The sequence below is a fragment of the Hemiscyllium ocellatum genome, chromosome 2 (assembly GCF_020745735.1).
Source record: "Hemiscyllium ocellatum isolate sHemOce1 chromosome 2, sHemOce1.pat.X.cur, whole genome shotgun sequence".
NCBI lineage: Eukaryota > Metazoa > Chordata > Chondrichthyes > Orectolobiformes > Hemiscylliidae > Hemiscyllium > Hemiscyllium ocellatum.
The window spans coordinates 151,036,435-151,056,175 of NC_083402.1; the positions used below are offsets into that span (position 1 = coordinate 151,036,435).

At 43.6% G+C, this 19,741-nt stretch overlaps 1 protein-coding gene across 2 annotated transcripts in view; it reads right to left on the reverse strand.

Annotated features, from left to right (window-relative positions):
• LOC132825797 (fibrillin-2-like) overlaps window positions 1–19,741 on the reverse strand; it is a 327,149-nt gene that overhangs the window by 16,574 nt on the left and 290,834 nt on the right. For both annotated transcript variants that reach the window (XM_060841289.1, XM_060841280.1), the window contains exons 57-61: window positions 9,313–9,519; window positions 8,920–9,045; window positions 6,239–6,361; window positions 5,551–5,667; window positions 3,049–3,177 (exon numbers count right to left, since the gene is read on the reverse strand). In XM_060841289.1, the coding sequence (XP_060697272.1) occupies window positions 3,049–3,177; window positions 5,551–5,667; window positions 6,239–6,361; window positions 8,920–9,045; window positions 9,313–9,519 (702 nt within the window). The remainder of the gene's footprint in view (window positions 1–3,048; window positions 3,178–5,550; window positions 5,668–6,238; window positions 6,362–8,919; window positions 9,046–9,312; window positions 9,520–19,741) is intronic.

Consider the following 19,741-nt stretch of genomic DNA (forward strand, 5'->3'; position numbering starts at 1 on the left):
GGGAAATAAAAACAGAAAACTCAGCAGGTCTGGCAGCATCTGTGGAGAGGGAAACAGAGTTAATGTTTCCAGTCCGGTTTAACTATTCTTCACAACAAGAAGAGTTGTTTAAGACTCATGTTGAACTTTAAACACTAATTATAATTCTGTCTCAAATGCTGCTAGACCTGCAGAGTTTCTCCAATGTTTCTGTACTTTTGAAAATTTCAGATTTGCAACACCTGCTGTATTTTGCTTTTAATTTCAATGTAAGTGAAAATGTGGCAGCTTCTATAAAGGGTGATCTGTTCTGCCGTTCACATCGCAAGCTGCAGAGGCAGATAATGACAGAAATATCAACTTCAAGGGGGACGCAGAGGGAAATAAGGCACGGTATTTTTGATATTTTTTCATGTATTGTTAACTGCAATCAAAACAGTTATCAGTTTCAAAAGCCAGTTTCAAGACTAGGGAGGGCACATATTTAAGGTGATAGGAGAGAGAGATTTAAAAAAGAGATGGGGGCAAATTTTTTTACACGGAGGATGGTTCGCATGTGAAATGAACTTTCTGAAGAAGTGGTGTATGTGGGCACCATTACAACTTTTAAAAGACATTTAGGAAAGGTTTGGAAGGATATGGGCCAGGGGCAGGCAGGTGGGACTAGTTTAGTTTAGGATTATGTTTGGCATGGACTGGTTAAATGGAAGGGTCTGTTTCTGTACTGTATGACTCTACAACAATAGTTTCTCAACACATCTGGTACCAACATTGAGGATTGGCTGTGACCCACTAACTTGTAGACATAGTCAGTGAACACTCATTGCTCCAACTCACACATTAGTCATGTCCAGTTGGGCAAGATATCAGAGGGATAGTAATTTATATGGAATTCTACTCAAATTGAATGAAATTGCACATCTTAAGAGAGAGTGACTTTGATGAGATTTTGTAGGACATGTCAGAGAGACACTGAAATCAGTATCAAATGGTCTTAATTTCAATTCACCAAAATAAGCTGTATTGCTTCATTATTATGAGAATAGCTGTCCCAAAAATCAGGCAGATTTTGAATTATCCAGATCCAAGTGAAACAGTCATAACTATTTCTTGTGTTTGAGCTGACCTAGATTTTGGACAGTCTTACTCCGAATATTTGTCGCATAATTACTAAATGGGCTTCTGCTTGGCGTCTGAACTTCCTCAGCTGAGCTTTGCGTGAGACACTGGCTGTAATGTCACCAGTAAAATAGTGAAATTCATTCTTTGCGATAGTAAATCAAACCAAAACAAAACTAATGTGACTTATGTCTTTGTGTTAACTCAAGACAAAATGGAAACTTAAATAAAAGGCTAGCCTGCCTTTAGGGATAACAGTGTAACTAAAGCAGAGACAGGTTGGGCTAACAGAGCTGCAAACTGTCACTACATCGAAATTTCAATGTCAGAATCTTTCAAACAATGATTATGTCACCTCAAAGCCTCTTTCTTGTCAAAAGTTATAGCCAAGCTTTCTGATGACTTATAATCATGACAAATGCCGAAAGCAGCACACTGACTGTGTCTGAAAATAACCCAGCCTTTTTTTCTTTGGATAAGCAGTTTTGCAAATTAACAATTGGAACCAAAATGGAAAGCCTTCCAAAAACTGCTTCTGTGAAACACTTTGCAAGTCTGTCATTAGAAACGTTTTGCAATATTTAACTCACATTTTGAAATTTGTTCAATAGTATGCAGATTACTTCCAAAGTAAAATTCCTATGTTCCTGCTCTACCCATTCTGCTTTGGATTTATTTGAGTGACAGGTTTGATGTTGATCCTATGGTAGCTAGAGCCTTGATTTAGAGCTCTCTGGTAGTAAGTGTGGTGCAAGGTGCTGTCAGGGATAACTAAACCACCCCCACCCTCATGGGAAAGTTACCTTGAAAGATCAAGCTCCAATCAGTCAATTCAGAACTTTCTGGCAGGCTTCTCAGCCAATCAGGAGCCTTGTTACTAAAGTCCTGCCCTGCCCGCAGCTGAAAACCAATCAGGACTGGTAGTGATTGAAACGTTGAGCTGGTACCTGGAGACCCAGGCTGCCCAGTTATGAGGAGCCACATCCAATGAGTTTTTACTCAGGGGTGGTGGAAAGGTCACAGGCTGAGGGGTTCAGGGGCAAGAGCAGGGGATAAGTTACAGCAGCTATTCCTCTCTCTGCTTTCAATTACTCCCAGAGTGAGGGAAACGAGTCCTTCATCCATCAATGTGGCAGGTGGGAATGTGACAGGAAGGCAGCCTCTCCTCTACCTGTTAAATTCTGTCAGCAATTGGGTAGCTGACAGGCTGAGGCCCTTTCAGCCTTGAGATGGTCACCCATGGACTGTCCCACTCAGAATGTAACTGCTGCCAAGGTCTGCAGTGTCAATCCACCCAGTAATTTGCTTTTACCCACCACCTGCTCAGCCACTTCCAGAAAGGAGAAAGTTCTGTCCTGTCAGGGTGTTGTGGGTTTGCCGAGCCAAGGTACAGGTGAGCGTGGAAGTTTAGGCACGTTGCTGGGACTAGAATGCAAAATGGGCATCATAAAGTCCCTACACTGTGGAAACATACCCAAAATGTCCACACCGACCCTCCGAAGCGTAACCCACCCAGACTCATTCCCCCTACCTATATTTACCCCTGACTAATGCACCTAGCCTACACATCCTTGGACACTATGGGCAATTTAGCACGGCCAATTCACCTGACCCACACATCTTTGACTGCGGAAGGAAACCCACACAGACACGGGGAGAATGTGCAAACTCCACACAGAGAGTCACCCGAGGCTGGAATCAAACCTGGAAACTTGGCACTGTGAGGCAGCAGTGCTCACCACTGAAACACTGTGCCACCCTCATTGATGGTTAACATCTCATCACAGTTAGGAACGCGCCATGGGAGCTCTCTTAGTCAGATGCTATTAAACTCCATTTAGTCATAGTGCCATGGTATAATGTTCCTTCACTATGATCAGACATTGAGAGGGTAACTTATGCATACAACTACATAAGTATCTTCAAGAAGTCAGGTCTGAAGGTACATACCCTCACAGTTTAACCCAGTGTTATCAAGGGTAAATCCTCGCTGACATTCACAGCTAAAACTTCCAGGTGAGTTCTGACAAAGTCCCTTGGGCCCACACAGTGAGAGCTGGGATGCACATTCATTGTTATCTATAAAACAGAAAGGTACATGTAATGCTCACTGGTGACTAAGAGTAAAACATCTGTTTGTCAAGTTAGAACGCCCAACCTTTAATTCCAAAACAAAGCCATGTAGGGAAACATGGCTTGCTTAAGGAGCCCACCTTTGTATGATACACGTCAGTCCATGTATTCATTATGAAGCTGAATGGATGTAGTTCCTTGAACTACAGCAGGTGGAACTGACACATTTTCAGATGCTTTCTGCATTTCAAAATTTCCTCTATGGCTCAGAAACCAGATATGGGCAGACAATTCAAAGTGTACTCTGATCAGATCCCTACTTAATTTGAGCATTGCTCAGTCACTTTATGAACAGCTTGAAGTGTCGGGTCGCAGCATGATTTTGGAGATACATTTTTTCCAAAACCTCCTTCCTTGCTTCCCAGAGAATCCTCGGATAAATCCCATCTGGCCCAGGGGACTTGTCTACTTTCGCACCTTCTGGAATTGATAACACCTTTTCCTTATGCATCTTGATCCTTTCTAGTCTAATATCTCATATCTCATTCTTCTCCTCCACAATATTTTCCTTTTCCTATGTGAAAACCGATGGGAAATATTCATTTAGCACCTCTCCGATCTCCACAGGGTCCACACTCTACTTTCCACTTCTGTCTTTAGTCATCCTTTTATTCCTCACATACCTAGAGAAAGCTTTAGGGTTCTCCTCTATTCTACCTGCTAAAGACTGCTCATGTTCCCTTTTGGTCCTCTTAACTCTCTCCTTAATCCTTCCTAGCTAATCTGTAACTCTCCACACCTCATCTGAACTATCTCGTCTCACCGTCACATAAGCCTCCTTCTTCTGCTTAACAATAGATGCAATTTCTGTAGTAAACCACAGTTCCCTTACCTTATCACTTCCTCCCTGCCTGACAGGGACATACCTATCAAGGACACGCAATATCTGTTCCTTAAACCAGTTTCACATTTTGATTGTCCCCATCCCCTGCACTTTGCTACCCCATTCTATGCATCCCAAGTCTTGCCTCATCGCATTATAATTGCCCTTGCGCCATCAATAATGCTTCCCCTGTGGCAAGTGCCTATTCCTTTTCATCGCTAAACTAAACGTAACCGAATTATGGTCACTCTCTTCAAAGTGCTCACCTGCCACTAAATCAAACACCTGGCCTGGTTCATTACCAAGCACCAGATCCAGTGTGCCCTCCCTTCTCATCGGCCCTTCAACATATCGTGTCAGGAAACCGTCCTGTACATATTGGACAAAAACTGATCCATCCAACGTACTAGAGTTATAGCATTTCCAGTTAATGTTGGAGAAGGTAAAATCCCCCATAACGACCTCTCTATTCCTTTTACTCCCGCACAGAGTCATTTTTCCAATGCTCTCCTCCATTTCACTGGAACTCTGCAGAGGCCTATGAAAAACTCCAAGCAGTGTGACCTCTCCTCTCCTGTTTCTAACCTCAGCCCATACCACCTCAGTAAACTAGTCCTCATCAAACGTCCTTTCAGCCACCGTTATACTGTCCTTGACTAACAAAGCCACACATCCCCCACTTTTACCATCTTCCCTGATCTTAATGAAAGATCCAAACCCTGGAACCTGCAACATCCATTCCTTACCCTGCTCTATCCATGTCTTCGAAATGACCACAACATCGAAGTCCCAGGTACCTATCCATGCTGCAAGCTCACCTACCTTTTTTTGGATACTTCTGGCAGTGAAGTAGAAACACTTCAAACCACTTCACTGTCTGCCCAGTACATTCCTGTGACCCTGAAATCCTGTCCCTCTCCTTCCTACTCTCATCCTCCTGTGCACTGCAACTTCACCTCAGGTGCACATCCCCCTGCCGAGCTAGTTTAAACCCACGCAAATAGCACCAGCATATTTCCCACCCAGAATATTAGTACCCCTCTGGTTCAAATGAAGACTATCCTCTTTGTACAAGTCCCACCTTTCCCAGAATGAGCCCCAATTATCCATGTACCTGCAACCCTCCCTCCTGCACCATCCCTGCAGCCACGTGTTCAGCTGATATCTCTCCCTATTCCTTGTCTCGCTATCATGTGGCATGGGTAACAATCCAGAGATAACAACTCTGTTTGTTCTAACTCTCAGCTTCCACCCTAGCTCCCTGAAATCCTGCTCTGTTCTCTGTGCACCTTCCCCACAGCCTCCACACTGCATTCCTCGCTCTGTTCCATTCCCCTGGTGGACTTTGTATGGTATGATCTACATGTACCACATTCAAAACAAAATGTTTCACTGTACCTGACAATAATAAATCAAATCAAAGAAAACAAAAAATCACAAACTTTCAAATACAATAATGTAAAGATTTCCTGTATATGCAATTAGATCATTCCTACCGATGCAGGCAGTGTGATGCTGTGTGAATCCAGGTGGGCACTTGCATGTAAATCCACCAATCGTATTAACACACAGGAACTGACAATTGTGCTGTTTTGTAGAGCATTCATCAAGATCTGTGATTTAAAAGGTGAATGAAATAAGTAAGTAGATAGACAAACCAAGCTATGTAAAAGCATTGGTAACATGAACTGATACGTATGAATCTAAACATTGCATCTGTGAAGAGGGGTCTTGTGTCTGCACAGTACTAAACAGCAATGCTGTCTGAACAAATCTTCAGTGCAACGTCTTTAGCCAGGAATCAGTTACACATTTCAAAGACGTCACCTTATACAAGCAAGGTCTAAGACCAGGGGACCCCCCAATGTCCTCCTGACCTTGCTGGCTTGAGTTTTAGTTTAACTTGACAAAATCAGGGTTGGATTAGATGGCTCCAGTAAGGATCGCTTAAAACCTGATTACTTGTAAAAACAAATTTAACAACTCGCCATTCAGTGTTCTTCCCTGGGGTTACTTGGAAAGTTAAGAATTCCACAACAACCTATACATTATTCTTTACTGGTTTTGAATTTTGCTTTTACTTTTTCCTTCTTTCTAGCCACCTCACTCCACGACAGCACATTAACTTCTTAATCGCACCAAGAGTTGCCTGACAGAGCTCCATTTACAATTTTCTTCACTGACCTCTACACGTTTTTCCATCCTCCTGCAGAATGTAGCCTCTCGGACATGAACAGTGATAGCTTCCTTCTGTGTTCTTACAGATAAAGTTGCATGGTTTTGGAGCCTGAGAGCATTCATCAAGATCTGTTTATGTAATGAAAAAAAGAAAGAACAGAGAATTAAAACTCTGCGTCCAATTCTTAACAGATTTAAACACAATGATATCTCAAGCCTGGAATAATCAATAGCATTGTCTTTACTTGAATAAAATTTAATAGGATAGTCTGATTTTTCTACTCTGTGATTTTGATGCTAGTGTTTAACTATTATTTCAAAAAAAGGCACATTTTGTCAAAGGTTTTTGTCTTGTACTCATCAGGGCAATTTGCAAGAATGCTAATTTCAGGTGAAAATCAACTGTATCAAAGGAGAGTGCTGATTGGTTGGGAAATGGATTCTGATTGTTAGAGGTTTTGTCATGAAAGATGCATGAGTTAATTGTGATTGACAGTTAACTATCATGCTTGTTTAAATTTTAAAATAGGAAACTTAAACCAAGTTGGCAGTTAACTATCAATCATCATTGAATGGTGCATTCTTCAGGGCAGCAGTCCTACTATTCAGAATCCAATTGCCAAACTGTTCCCCCTATACAGTAATATGTATGTTTTCCCTTTAAACTGATATTTGTGCAAGTTGTCCTGATGAGTACAAAGCAAAACACTTCGACCACATTGTTTTTATTTTGTAAAACTCAAGTTCTGAACAAAAGATTATTAATCTAAGTAGGTTGTTACCAGGATTAAAATAATGAAATTTTAGAAGATCAGATACTGTCCACGAAATTTATATTCAAGAAAGGGCTGGGGGTGTGTAGCCCACTATGTGACGTATCTGAATTTAAGACTTCTCTGCATTGTACCTTCACTGCTCTGAGACAGGTTTCTTCCTTGACTCCTGCTCTCGTTGCTATATCATCAATAAATGTTTTTTTGTTCAACATAGTCCTGTATCTGTAACTCCCTCTCTAAACATCATATATCCACCTTTAACTTCATTAACTTTCTACGAGCATATATTATTTTCTTTATCTTTCTGTTTTAATTTCCCTCCTTCTTTTTCATCTATATTTGTCCTGGTCACAGGCAAGTTGATCCCACACCAATCCAAGAGGAGGGTTCCATCCACACCTACATCCCTGTAACCCTGCAGTTACCATGGCTAATCCACTTAAGCTACACATCCCTGGACACTATCGGCAATTTAGCTGGATCAATCGATCTAACCTGCACATCTTTGGACTTGTGGGAGGAATACCCAGAGATGGCACAGTGGTTAGCACTGCTGCCTCACAATGCCAGAGATCCAGGTTCAATTCCTGCCTCAGGTGACTCTCTGTGTGGAGTTTGCATATTCTCCCCGTGTCTGTGTGGTTTCCTCCCACAATCTAAAAATATGCAGGTTAGGTGAAATGGCCATGCTAAATTGTCCGTAGGGTTAAGTGTAGGGGAGTGGGTCTGGGTGGGTTACGAGGTAAAAACAATGATTGCAGATGCTCGAAACCAGATTTTGGATCAGTGGTGCTGGAAGAGCTCAGCAGTTCAGGAATGGATATCCATCAAAGTTTTACCTGCACATCCACTAATATCATTTATTGTATCCATTGCTCCCGATGCGGTCTCCTCTACACTGTGGAGACTGGCCGCCTCCTAGCAGAGCGCTTTAGGGAATATCTCCAGGACACCCGCACCAATCAACCACACCACCCTGTGGCCCAACATTTCAATTCCCCCTTCCACTCTGCCGAGGACATGGAGGTCCTGGGCCTCCTTCACCGCTGCTCCCTCACCACCAGACGCCTGGAGGAAGAACACCTCATCTTCTGCCTCGGAACACTTCAACCTCAGGGCATCAATGTGGACTTCAACAGTTTCCTCATTTCCCCTTCCCCCACCTCACCTGAGTTCCAAACTTCCAGCTCAGCACTGTCCTCATGACTTGTCCGGACTTATCCGACCTGCCTATCTCCTTTTCCACCTATCCACTCCACCCTCTCCTCCCTGACCTATCACCTTCATCCCCTCCCCCACTCACCCATTGTACTCTGTGCTACTTTCTCCCCATCCCCACCCTCCTCTAGCTTATCTCTCCACGCTTCAGGCTCTCTGCCTTTATTCCTGATGAAGGGCTTTTGCCCGAAATGTTGATTTCGCTGCACTTTGGATGCTGGGTGGGTTACGCTTCAACGGGTCAGTGTGGACTTGTTGGTCCGAAGGGCCTGTTTCCACACTGTAAGTAATTTAATCTAATCAAAAAACCTACACAGATAGGGAGAATGTGCAAACTCGACATGGACAGTCACCCAAGGCTGGAATTGAACCCAGATCCCTGGTGCTGTGAGCCAGCAGTGCTAACCACCGTGCCACCCCATGTCCTTTAAAGCATTCAGTCATCTTTCTATAACTAAGAATCACTGCAGAAATGCAAGCTGATGTTGAGAAGACTGGCTCATGATTTGTTCCCAGAATTATACCAAGTCTATTTTTGATTTTTGTTGAAGGTGACTTTTTGTCAGAGTACCAATAAAGAAGTTTGATATTTAAAACAAAAAGGAACACAACTTGACTTTAATTTTAAAAAAAATTAATCTACTTCCAAAATATGTCTATTAAAAGAAAAAATAGAGGAACTAAATCTCTTACCGATGCATGCTGTACCCATGAGGTCTGTGGTGTAACCGAGCTTACAGAGACAGCGGTAAGAACCCAGTGTGTTGATACATTGTCCATTCAGGCATAGATTAGGCATCACCTTACATTCATCGATGTCTGTAACAAAATACCCAGTTAGAAATAGATCCAAGAATAATACAAATTTGGAATTACCTTTTTATTCAATGACCCCATCAGAATGCAATAAGGTTAGCAATGACTAATTATGATTTAACTCAGCACGAATAGTAGATGTACCAAAACTACAGCAAATAAATATGCTGAAGTTCATAATTTTCATAATCTTCACTACATCCAACACAAATTAGCTGATCTTAAAATACAGTTTAAACATAACATGATGTAGATAACTGTTTTTGCAACCTTGTCCATCAGTTGTGTAGCCTGGACCATGTGGGCACATCTTTTTGTACTGGGCAGTGCCAGGGAGCGGGCAGAGTTCACATTGGTTACCCCAACCACGACCTCCGTCACAGCAACACTCGGATTTGGTGACCAGATTGCGACTGCTGGAGGACATTTGACACATGGTTTGAAGAACCTCTGCAAAGCAGAAGGCCTCTCGGTTGTCTGTGGGTGGAAAAAATAAATGATTAAGAGCGAGAACCTGCAGAGTAAAAGTCCATTGCCAATGAACAAAGAGTTTAAAACTGATGAAGTCATACTGTCATAGAGATGTACAGCACAGAAACAGACCCTTCGGTCCAACCCGTCCATGCCGACCAGTTATCCCAACCCAATCTAGTCCCATTTGCCTGCACTTGGCCCATGTCCCTCCAAACCCTTCCTATTCATATACCCATCCAGATGCCTTTTAAGTGTTGTAATTGTACCAGCCTCCACCACTTCCTCTGGCAGCTCATTCCGTACATGCACAACCCTCTGTGTGAAAATATTGTCCCTTCAGGTCTCTTTTAAATCTTTTTCCTCTCACCATAAACAATTCCCCTCTAGTTCTGGACTCCTCCATCCCAGGGAGAAGACCATGTTCATTTAGCTTATCCATGTCCCTCAGGATTTTATAAACTTCTGGAAGGTCACCCCTCAGCTTCTGATGCTCCAGGGAAAAGTTTTGCATTTCTCCCCGCAACACCCCAAAAATGATCACTTATCTAAGCAAACAGTTGTGCTCTAGCATGAAGGGAAGTCGTCAAGGTGATTGGAAGGCAATATACAGGAGTTACCAGATTTATAAACATCGATGTACAAATGCTTATATTTACAGACATTATCTCAATAAGAGATGTAATTTTAAGGATTCACTGAAGATAGGAGAAGTTCCTGTAATAATGAACAGTTACTTTATACTGTCTTGCAATGTTGTCCAACATACAATTCAGATTCGGGAACAGAACCTTTGTCTCAAACCCTGGGCTACTTGTATTCAGAATCATGGCCATCAAATTCCCATCTTTTCTGCTTACTGCATCTGCTGTGGCCTTTCAATATGCTTTTCATTGCTTTGCTTCCTCCTGCAGTCTAGCTATTGTTCTGCTGGATTTTTCTGGAGACACAGTCTGGATTTTGCACTTCAGAACATTGTTAACTGGGTAGCCCACCACAATCCCAATCCCACTGACATGACAACATTAATTTATTTATCAATGTGAAGTGTAGCAGGAAGGTATAGTGTCAGAAATGGGCATAAAGTCAAAAAAAAGGTTTAAAATATTTTGGATTTGGCAACAAAGCCCTTTGTTGATAGCCCAGCAATTGATTACACAGGATTCTGGGTCTCTTCAAATGACCACACAGTCCTGAAGAAGGATCACTGGGCCTGAAATGTTAATTCTGCTTTTTCTTCACAAACCTGCTGGATTTCTCCAGCAATTTCTGTTTTTGTATCAAAAGAAGGTGTTACCATCTCTGCTAGCTGGCCTACATCTAATTGTAGAGTTTAGAACAAAGAACAACAACACAGGAACAGGCCCTCCACCCTCCACTCCCCCCTCCCCCCACTCCCCACCCCAAGCCTGCGCCGATCCAGATCCTCTATCAAAATCTGCCACCTATTTTATAAGGGTCTGTATCCATCTGCTCCCTGTTTAGATGAGAGTGGTGCTGGAAAAGCACAGCAGGTCAGGCAGCATCTGAGGAGCAGGAGAATCGATGTTTTGGGCAAAAAGCCCTTCCTGTCCATTCATGTGTCTGGATACATCCTAAATGACGCTATCGTGCCCACCTCTACCCCTCTGCTGGCAATGTGTTCCAGGCACCCACCTGCCTCTGCATAAAGAACTTTCTACGCATATCTCCCCTAACCTTTTCCCCTCTTACCTTGAATTTATGATCCCTAATAATTGAGTTCCCCACTCTGGGAAAAAGCTTCTTGCTACCCACCTTGTCTATACCTCAATCAGGTCCCACCTCAACCTCTGTCTTTCTAATGAAAATAATCCTAATTTACTCAGCATTTCTTCATACCAGGCAAAATCCTGGTGAACCTCCTCTACACCCTCTCCAAAGCATCCAAATCCTTTTGGTAATGTGGTGACCAGAACTCTATGCAGTATTCCAAATGTGGCTGAACCAAAGTCTTATACAACTGTAACATGACCTGCCAACTCTTGTACTCAGTACCCCGTCTGATGAAGGAAAGTTTGCTGTATGCCTTCTTGACCACTCAATTGACCTGCGTTGCCACCTACAGGGAGTAATGGACCTGAAACACCCAGATCTCTCTGTACATCAATTTTCCCCAGGACTATTCCATTTACTGTATAGTTCAGTCTTGAATTGGATCTTCCAAAATGCATCACCTCACATTTGACTGGATTGAACTCCATCTGCCATTTCTCCACCCAATTCTCCAATCTACCCATATTCTGCATTTTCTGACAGTCCCCTTCACTATCTGCTACTCCACCAATCTTACTGTCATCAGCAAACTTGCTAATCAGACCCCCATGCCTTCCTCCAATTCACTTATATATATCACAAACAACAGTGGTTCCAGTATGGATCCCTGTGGAACATCACGGGTCACCGTTCTTCATTTTGAGAAGCTCCCTTCCACTACTACTCTCTGTCTCCTGTTGCCCAGCCAGTTCTCTATCCATCTAGCTAGTACACCCTGGACACCATGCAACTTCACTTTCTCCAACAGCCTACCATGGGGAACCTTATCAAATGCCTTACTGAAGTCCATGTAGATGACATCTACAACCTTTCCCTCATCAACCAACTTTGTCACTTCTTCAAATTAAGTTGAGTAAGACATGACTTTCCCTGCAGAAAACCAGGTTGTCTATCACTGATAAGCCCATTTTCTTCCGAATGGGAATAGATCCTACTCCTCAGTATCTTCTCCAGCAGCTTCCCCACCATTGACATCAGGCTCACCAGTCTGTAATTACCTGGATTATCCCTGCTACCCTTCTTAAACAGGGGACAACATTAGCAATTCTCCAGTCCTCTGGGACCTCACCCTGTTCAAGCATACTGCAACAATATCTGTTAAGGCCCTAGCTATTTCCTCTCTCGCTTCCCTCAGTAACCTGGGATAGATCCCATCCGGACCTGGAGACTTGTCCACCTTGATGCCTTTTAAAGTACCCAACAATTCCTTCTTCCTTATGCCGACTTGACCTTGAGTAATCAAATATCTATCCTGAACCTCAACATCCGTCATGTCCCTTTCCTTGGTGAATACTGATGGAAAGTACTCATTAAGAATCTCACCCATTTTCTCTGACTCCATACATAATTTTCCTCCTTTGTCCTTGAGTGGGCCAACCCTTCCCTTGTTACCCTCTTGCTCCTTATATATGAATAAAAGGCTTTCAGTTTTTCCTTAATCCTGTTGCTAAGGACATCTCATGACCTCTTTTAGCCCTCTTAATTCCTCGGTTCAGATTGGTCCCACTTTCCCAATATTCTGCCAAAGCTTCACCTGTCTTTAGTTGTCTAAACCTTATGTGTGCTTCCTTTTTCTGCTTAGCTAGTCTCACAATTTCGCCTGTCATCCATGGTTCCCTAATCTTGCCATTTCTATCCCTCATTTTCACAGTAACATGTCTCTCCTGCATTCTAATCAACCTCTCTTTAAAAGCCTCCCACATATCAAATGTGGATTTACCTTCAAACAGCTGCTCCCAATCTACATTCCCCAGCTCTAGCTGAACTTTGGTATAGTTGGCCTTCCCCCAATTTAGCGCTCTTCCTTGAGGACTGCTGTCATCTTTGTCTATGAGTATTCTATGGAATTGTGATCACTATTCCCAAAGTAACACCCTACTGGATCAGAAATTGGCTAGCTGAAGGAAGTCAGAGGGTGGTGGTTGATGGAAAATGTACATCCGGGAGTTCAGTTAGTAGTGGTTTACCACAAGGATCTGTTTTGGGTGCACTGCTGTTTGGATGAGGGTGTAGAAGGATGGGTTAGTAAGTTTGCAGATGACACTAAGGTCGGTGGAGCTGTGGAAAATGCCAAAGGATGTTGTGGGTTATGGAGGGACATAGTTAAGCTGCAGAGCTGGGCTGAGAGGTGGCAAATGGAGTTTAATGCGGAAAAGTGTGAGGTGATTCATTTTGGAAGGAGTAACAGGAATGCAGAGTACTGGGCTAATGGTAAGATTCATGGGAGTGTAGATGAGCAGAGAGATCTTGGTGTCCAGGTCCTTGAAAGTAGCCACCCAGGTTGATAGGGTTGTTAAGAAGGCATATGATGTGTTAGCTTTTATTGGTAGAGGGATTGTGTTTCGGAGCCACGAGGTCATGCTGCAGCTGTACAAAACTCTGGTGTTGCTGCACTTGGAGCACCCATTATCAGAAGGATGTGGAAACTTTGAAAAGGGTTCAGAGGTGATTTACTAGGATGTTATCTGGTTTCATGGGAAGATCTTATGAGGAAAGGTTGATGGACTTATGGCTGTTTTCATTAGAGAGAAGAAGGTTGAGAGGTGACTTAATTGGGACATATAAGATAATCAGAGGGTTAGATAGGCCGGACAGTGAGATGGTGATGGCTAGCACGAGGGGACATAGCTTTAAATTGAGGGATGATAGATATAGGACAAAGGTGGTTTGTTTGCTCAGGGAGTAGTAGGGGCATGGAATGCCCTGCCTGCAACAGTAGTAGACCCACCAACTTTAAGGGCTTTTAAATGGTCATTCGATAAACATATGGATGAAAATGAAATAGTGTTGGATAGATAGGCTTCAGATTGGTTTCACAAATCAGTGCAACATCGAGGGCTGAAGGGCCTGTACTGCGCTGTAATGTTCTGTGTTCTATGAAACTTCAACTACCTGGCTGGGCTCATTCCCCAACACCAGGTTCAGTATGGCCTCTTTGCACCATTAGTTTAAAATCATAAAATAATTGAATATGATAAATACAGACCACTAATTTCTCTGATGTATAAATCCAGTAAGAATGCATAATATTACATTTAGAGCTGGACAATTTTGAAGTGAAATTGGGAAGTGCATTTTCACACAAAGATTAGTGTAAATCTAGGTTAGGCCCCTGTAAGGTTTGTGGTTATTGTGTTAATTGCAATTTTCAATCTAGACATTATGGTAAATGTATAAAGGGATATGGAATAACTCTCCATATGTGGATTTGTGGTAAGGGTCATACATCATCTCAATTAGTGTCTTTTGTTGAAAGGCAGTGCCTCCTCATTGCGATTCTGAAACAAGGAGCAGAGAGACTCAATGATAAACTGGGACCTGTCTGTCCGAACTCCATTTCAGAGTGTGGCTCTGCTCCAGCCCACAGTTTCACAACAAGCACCGGAGGAGAATGTGTGATGCTGAGGTCTAATATAGACCATAGGGAGGATCTGGCCTGAACATCAGGAATCTTTGTCTGGGCTACAGTTGGCTAGATCTACAATATGTTAAGCTAAATACCATTGTTCACAACCAAACCGGTCAGAGAGTTCAGGTGATTAACAAAACTATTATGAGGCTTGTATCTTCAGAATTTGCTGCTTTAATGTAATCTATTTGATTCATACAAGCAGCATTCCACCCTTCGATTTCCCAATTTTAAAAAGTAACTTCCTTATATTTCCTTATATTTATTTTGTGCGGCACAGTGGTTAGCACTGCTGCCTCACAGCGCCAGAGACCCGGGTTCAATTCCCACCTCAGGCAACTGTCTATGTGGAGTTTGCACATTCTCCCCGTGTCTGTGTGGACTTCCTCCAGGTGCTCCGGTTTCCCCCTCATAGTCCAAAAGTGTGAATTGGCCATGCTAAATTGTCCGTAGTGTTAGGTGAAGGGGTAAATGTAGGGGAATGGGTCTGGGTGGGTTGCTCTTCAGAGGGTCAGTGTGGACTTGTTGGGCTGAAGGACCTGTTTCCACAATGAAATGCCTGGTGATGGTTTAACCTGAAGGTGAGGGGAGAGGTTCAGAAGGTGGATTGCTCATGGGAGCTTCAGCAGTTGCAGGAGTCCACTGTGCTCTGTTAGTATCATTCTTCTTTGCAAACCAGCCTCACACCCCTCTCATTTATCTCTCAGCCCCCTTGGCCCCCTCCACATTCCTGATGAAGAGCTTTTGCCCAAAACATTGATTCTCCTGCTCCTCAGATGCTGCCTGACCAGCACTACACTTTCTGACACTGATCTCCAGCATCTGCAGTCCTCACTTTCTCAACTTCAATTCAGAAAGTTGACCTCTTTGGTTAAAAGTAAGTTTGGAATCATAGACTTGACAGTGATGGTAACATGAAATTCTGCAGTAAGTGAAAATAAGGGTTTTTTCCAGTATGAAACACTACAGAGCGCCACATATAGCATCAGATACATGTACTGCATTACCCTACAAACTTGGAAAATTGTCCCTGGTGAATTTGGTGCACAGCGTTCGATTGATCAACTCTGATTGCTTCACCCTTCTCATCCTCCTTTGCTCCTTTGCACAATCTGTGCATTCAAATGGAGGAGCGGATGACTGCTGGGAAGGTGAGCATAACAGTCTAAAATACTTACCTAAGGCATCGGGGCCTCCAGTTGCTCAGAGGTGTGAGGAAGGAGCAGAGGACTGCTGGGAAGGGGAGTAAAAAACAACATTTTTTTGAACAGAGCGGTGGGGAGAGAGGGCAGAGAGAAACAAGGGCTGCCGAGGAGTTTTTAAGTAGGTGAGATCTTCTAAAGTTTTCACTAAGGAAAAGGGACCTTGTTGTGAATGAGGACTTTGAGGAGCTGGGATACAGGCTTGACCATATTAGGATTGATGAAGTTGATGTGTTGGAAATTTTGGCAAAAGTTAAGATTGATAAGTCCTCAGGGCCAGACCAGGTTTGTCCCAGGCTGCGCTGGGAAGCAAGAAAGGAGGTTGCTAAGCTGCTGACGAAGATCTTTGCCTCCTCACTCTCCACGGGAGTCATACCGGAGGATTGGAAGGAGGCGCATGTTGTTCCACTTTTCGAGAAGGGTAATAGGGAAATCCCTGGCAATTACAGACCGGTCAGTCTTACATCTGTGGTCAGCAAGGTTTTGGAAAGAATTCCAAGGGATAGGATTTATGACTATCTAGAAAAGCATAGTGTGATTAAAAGCAGTCAGCATGGCTTTGTGAGGGGCAGGTCATGCCTCACAAATCTTATTGAGTTCTTTCAGGAGGTGACAAGACAGGTTGACGAAGGCTGAGTAGTGGATGTGGTGTATATGGACTTCAGCAAGGCATTTGATAAGGTTCCCCATGGTAGGCTCATTCATAATGTCTGGGGTATGGGATACAGGGAGATTTGGTTCTCTGGATTCAGAATTGGCTGGCTGACAGAAGGCAGAGAGTGATTGTTTATGGAAAGTATTCTGCCTGGAGGACAGTGTTGAGTGGGGTTCCACAGGACTCTGTTCTTGGGCCACTGCTCTTTGTAGTTTTTATAAATGACTTGGATGAGGAGGTTGAGGGGTGGGTTAGTAAATCTGCAGATGCCATAAAGGTTGGAGATGTCATCGATAGTATAGAGGACTATTGCAGGCTGCAGCGCAACACAGACAGGGTGCAGAGCTGAGCTGAGAAATGGCAGATAGAGTTCAACCTGGATAAATGTGAAGTGATGCATTTTGGAAGGTTGAACTCGAATGCTGAATATAGGATTAAAGACAGGATTCTTGGCAGTGTGGAGGAACAGAGGGATTTTGGTGTTCAAGTGCCTAGATCCCTCATAGTTGCAACCCAAGTGGATCAGGTTGTTAAGAAAGCATACGGTGTTTTGGCTTTCATTAACAGGGGATTGAGTTTAAGAGCTGCGAGGTTTTGCTGCAGCTCTACAATTTCCTGGTGAGACCACACTTGGAATATTGTGTCCAGTTCTGGTCACCCTACTATAGGAAAGATACAGAGGCTTTGGAGAGGGTGCAAAGAAGGTTTACCAGGATGCTGCCTGGACTGGAGGGCTTGCCTTATGAAGAGAGGTTGAGTAAGCTCAGACTTTTCTCTTTGGAGAGAAGGAGGAAGAGAGGAGCCCTGATCGAGGTGTACAAGGTAATGAAAGGCATGGATAGAGTCCATAGCCAGAGACTTTTCCCCAGGGCAGGATTGACTGGTACGAGGGGTCATTGTTTTATGATATTAGGAGGAAGGTATAGAGGAGAAGTCAGAGGAAGGTTCTTTACACAGAGAGTTGTGAATGCATGGAATGTGTTGCCAGCGGTGGTGGTGGAAGCAGAGTCATTGGGGACATTTAAGCGACTGCTGGACATGCTCATGGATAGCAGCGATTTGAGAGGTGCGTAGGTTAAGTTACTATATATTAGGGTTAATACTCAGCACTACATCATGGGCCAAAGAGTCTTCAAGGTTTGTGCGAAGATTCGTAGCTCGGGTGCTCGTTGTAGTGGTTCTGTTTGCCGAGCTGGAAGTTCTTGTTGCAAACGTTTCGTCCCCTGGCTAGGTGACATCATCAGTGCTCTGGAGCCTCCTGCAAAGCGCTTCTTTGATGTTTCTTCCGGTATTTATAGTGGTCTGTCCTTGCCGCTTCCGGGTGTCAGTTTCAGCTGTCCGCTGTAGTGGTTGGTATATTGGGTCCATGTCGATGTGTTTGTTGATGGAGTTTGTGGATGAATGCCATGCCTCTAGGAATTCCCTGGCTGTTCTCTGTCTGGCTTGCCCTATGATAGTAGTGTTTTCCCAGTCGAATTCATGTTGCTTGTTGTCTGCATGCGTGGCTACTAGGGATAGCTGGTCGTGTCGTTTCATGGCTAGTTGATGTTCATGTATGCGGATTGTGAGCTGTCTTCCTGTTTGTCCTATTTTGTGTTTGGTGCAGTCCTTGCATGGTATTTTGTAAACTACATTAGTTTTGCTCATGTTGGGTATGGGGTCCTTTGTTCTAGTGAGTTGTTGTCTGAGTGTGGAAGTTGGTTTGTGTGCCGTTATGAGTCCTAAGGGTCGCAGTAGTCTGGCTGTCAGTTCTGAAACACTCCTGATGTATGGTAGTGTGGCTAGTCCTTTTGGTTGTGGCATGTCCTCGTTTCGTGGTCTGTCTCTTAGGCATCTGTTGATAAAGTTGCGCGGGTATCCGTTTTTGGCGAATACCTTGTATAGGTGTTCCTCTTCCTCTTTTTGCAGTTCTGGTGTACTGCAGTGTGTTGTGGCTCTTTTGAATAGTGTCTTGATGCAGCTTCGTTTGTGTGTGTTGGGGTGGTTACTTTCATAGTTTAGGACTTGGTCTGTGTGTTTTGTTTTCCTGTGTACCCTTGTGGTGAATTCTCCGTTCGGTGTTCTCTGTACTATCACGTCTAGGAATGGGAGTTGGCTATCCTTTTCTTCTTCTCTCGTGAATCGGATTCCTGTGAGTGTGGCGTTGATGATCCGGTGTGTATTTTCTATTTCTGTGTTTTTGATTATTACAAACGTGTCATCGACATATCTGACCCAGAGTTTGGGTTGAATTTGTGGTAGGGCTGTTTGTTCTAACCTTTGCATAACTGCATCTGCTATGAATCCCGAGATTGGTGATCCCATGGGTGTTCCGTTGATTTGTTCGTATATCTGATTGTTGAATGTAAAGTGTGTAGTGAGGCACAAGTCCAGTAGTTTAAGTATGCCGTCTTTGTTGATAGGTTCCGCCTCCTGTTTTCTGTTCTGTATGTCCAGTAGGTTGGCTATTGTTTCTCTGGCTAGGGTTTTGTCAATCGAAGTGAACAGTGCTGTCACGTCGAATGAGATCATGGTTTCTTCTTTGTCTATGTGTGTATTCCTGATGACCTCCAAGAATTCCTGCGTTGATTGTATGGAGTGTTTGGATCCGCTGACTAGGTGTTTCAGTTTTTGTTGTAGTTCTTTGGCCAGTTTGTATGCTGGTGTCCCTGGTAGTGATACTATGGGTCTGAGTGGGATGTCTGGTTACATAGAACATAGAACATAGAAGGATACAGCGCAGTACAGGCCCTTCGGCCCTCGATGTTGCGCCGACCGAGTCCTACCTAACCTATACTAGCCCAATAACTTCCAAATGCCTATCCAATGCCCGCTTAAATGAACATAAAGAAGGAGAGTTCACCACTGATACGGGCAGGGCATTCCATGAACTCACAACCCGCTGTGTGAAGAATCTACCCCTAACATCTGTCCTATACCTACCACCCCTTAATTTAAAGCTATGTCCCCTAGTAACACCTGACTCCATTAGCGGTAAAAGGTTCTTAGTATCTACCCTATCTAAACCCCTAATCATCTTATACACTTCTATCAGATCTCCCCTAAACCTTCTCTTCTCCAATGAGAACAGCCCCAAGTGCCTCAGCCTTTCCTCATACGATCTTCCTACCATTCCAGGCAACATCCTGGTAAACCTCCTCTGCACTCGTTCTAAAGCTTCCACATCCT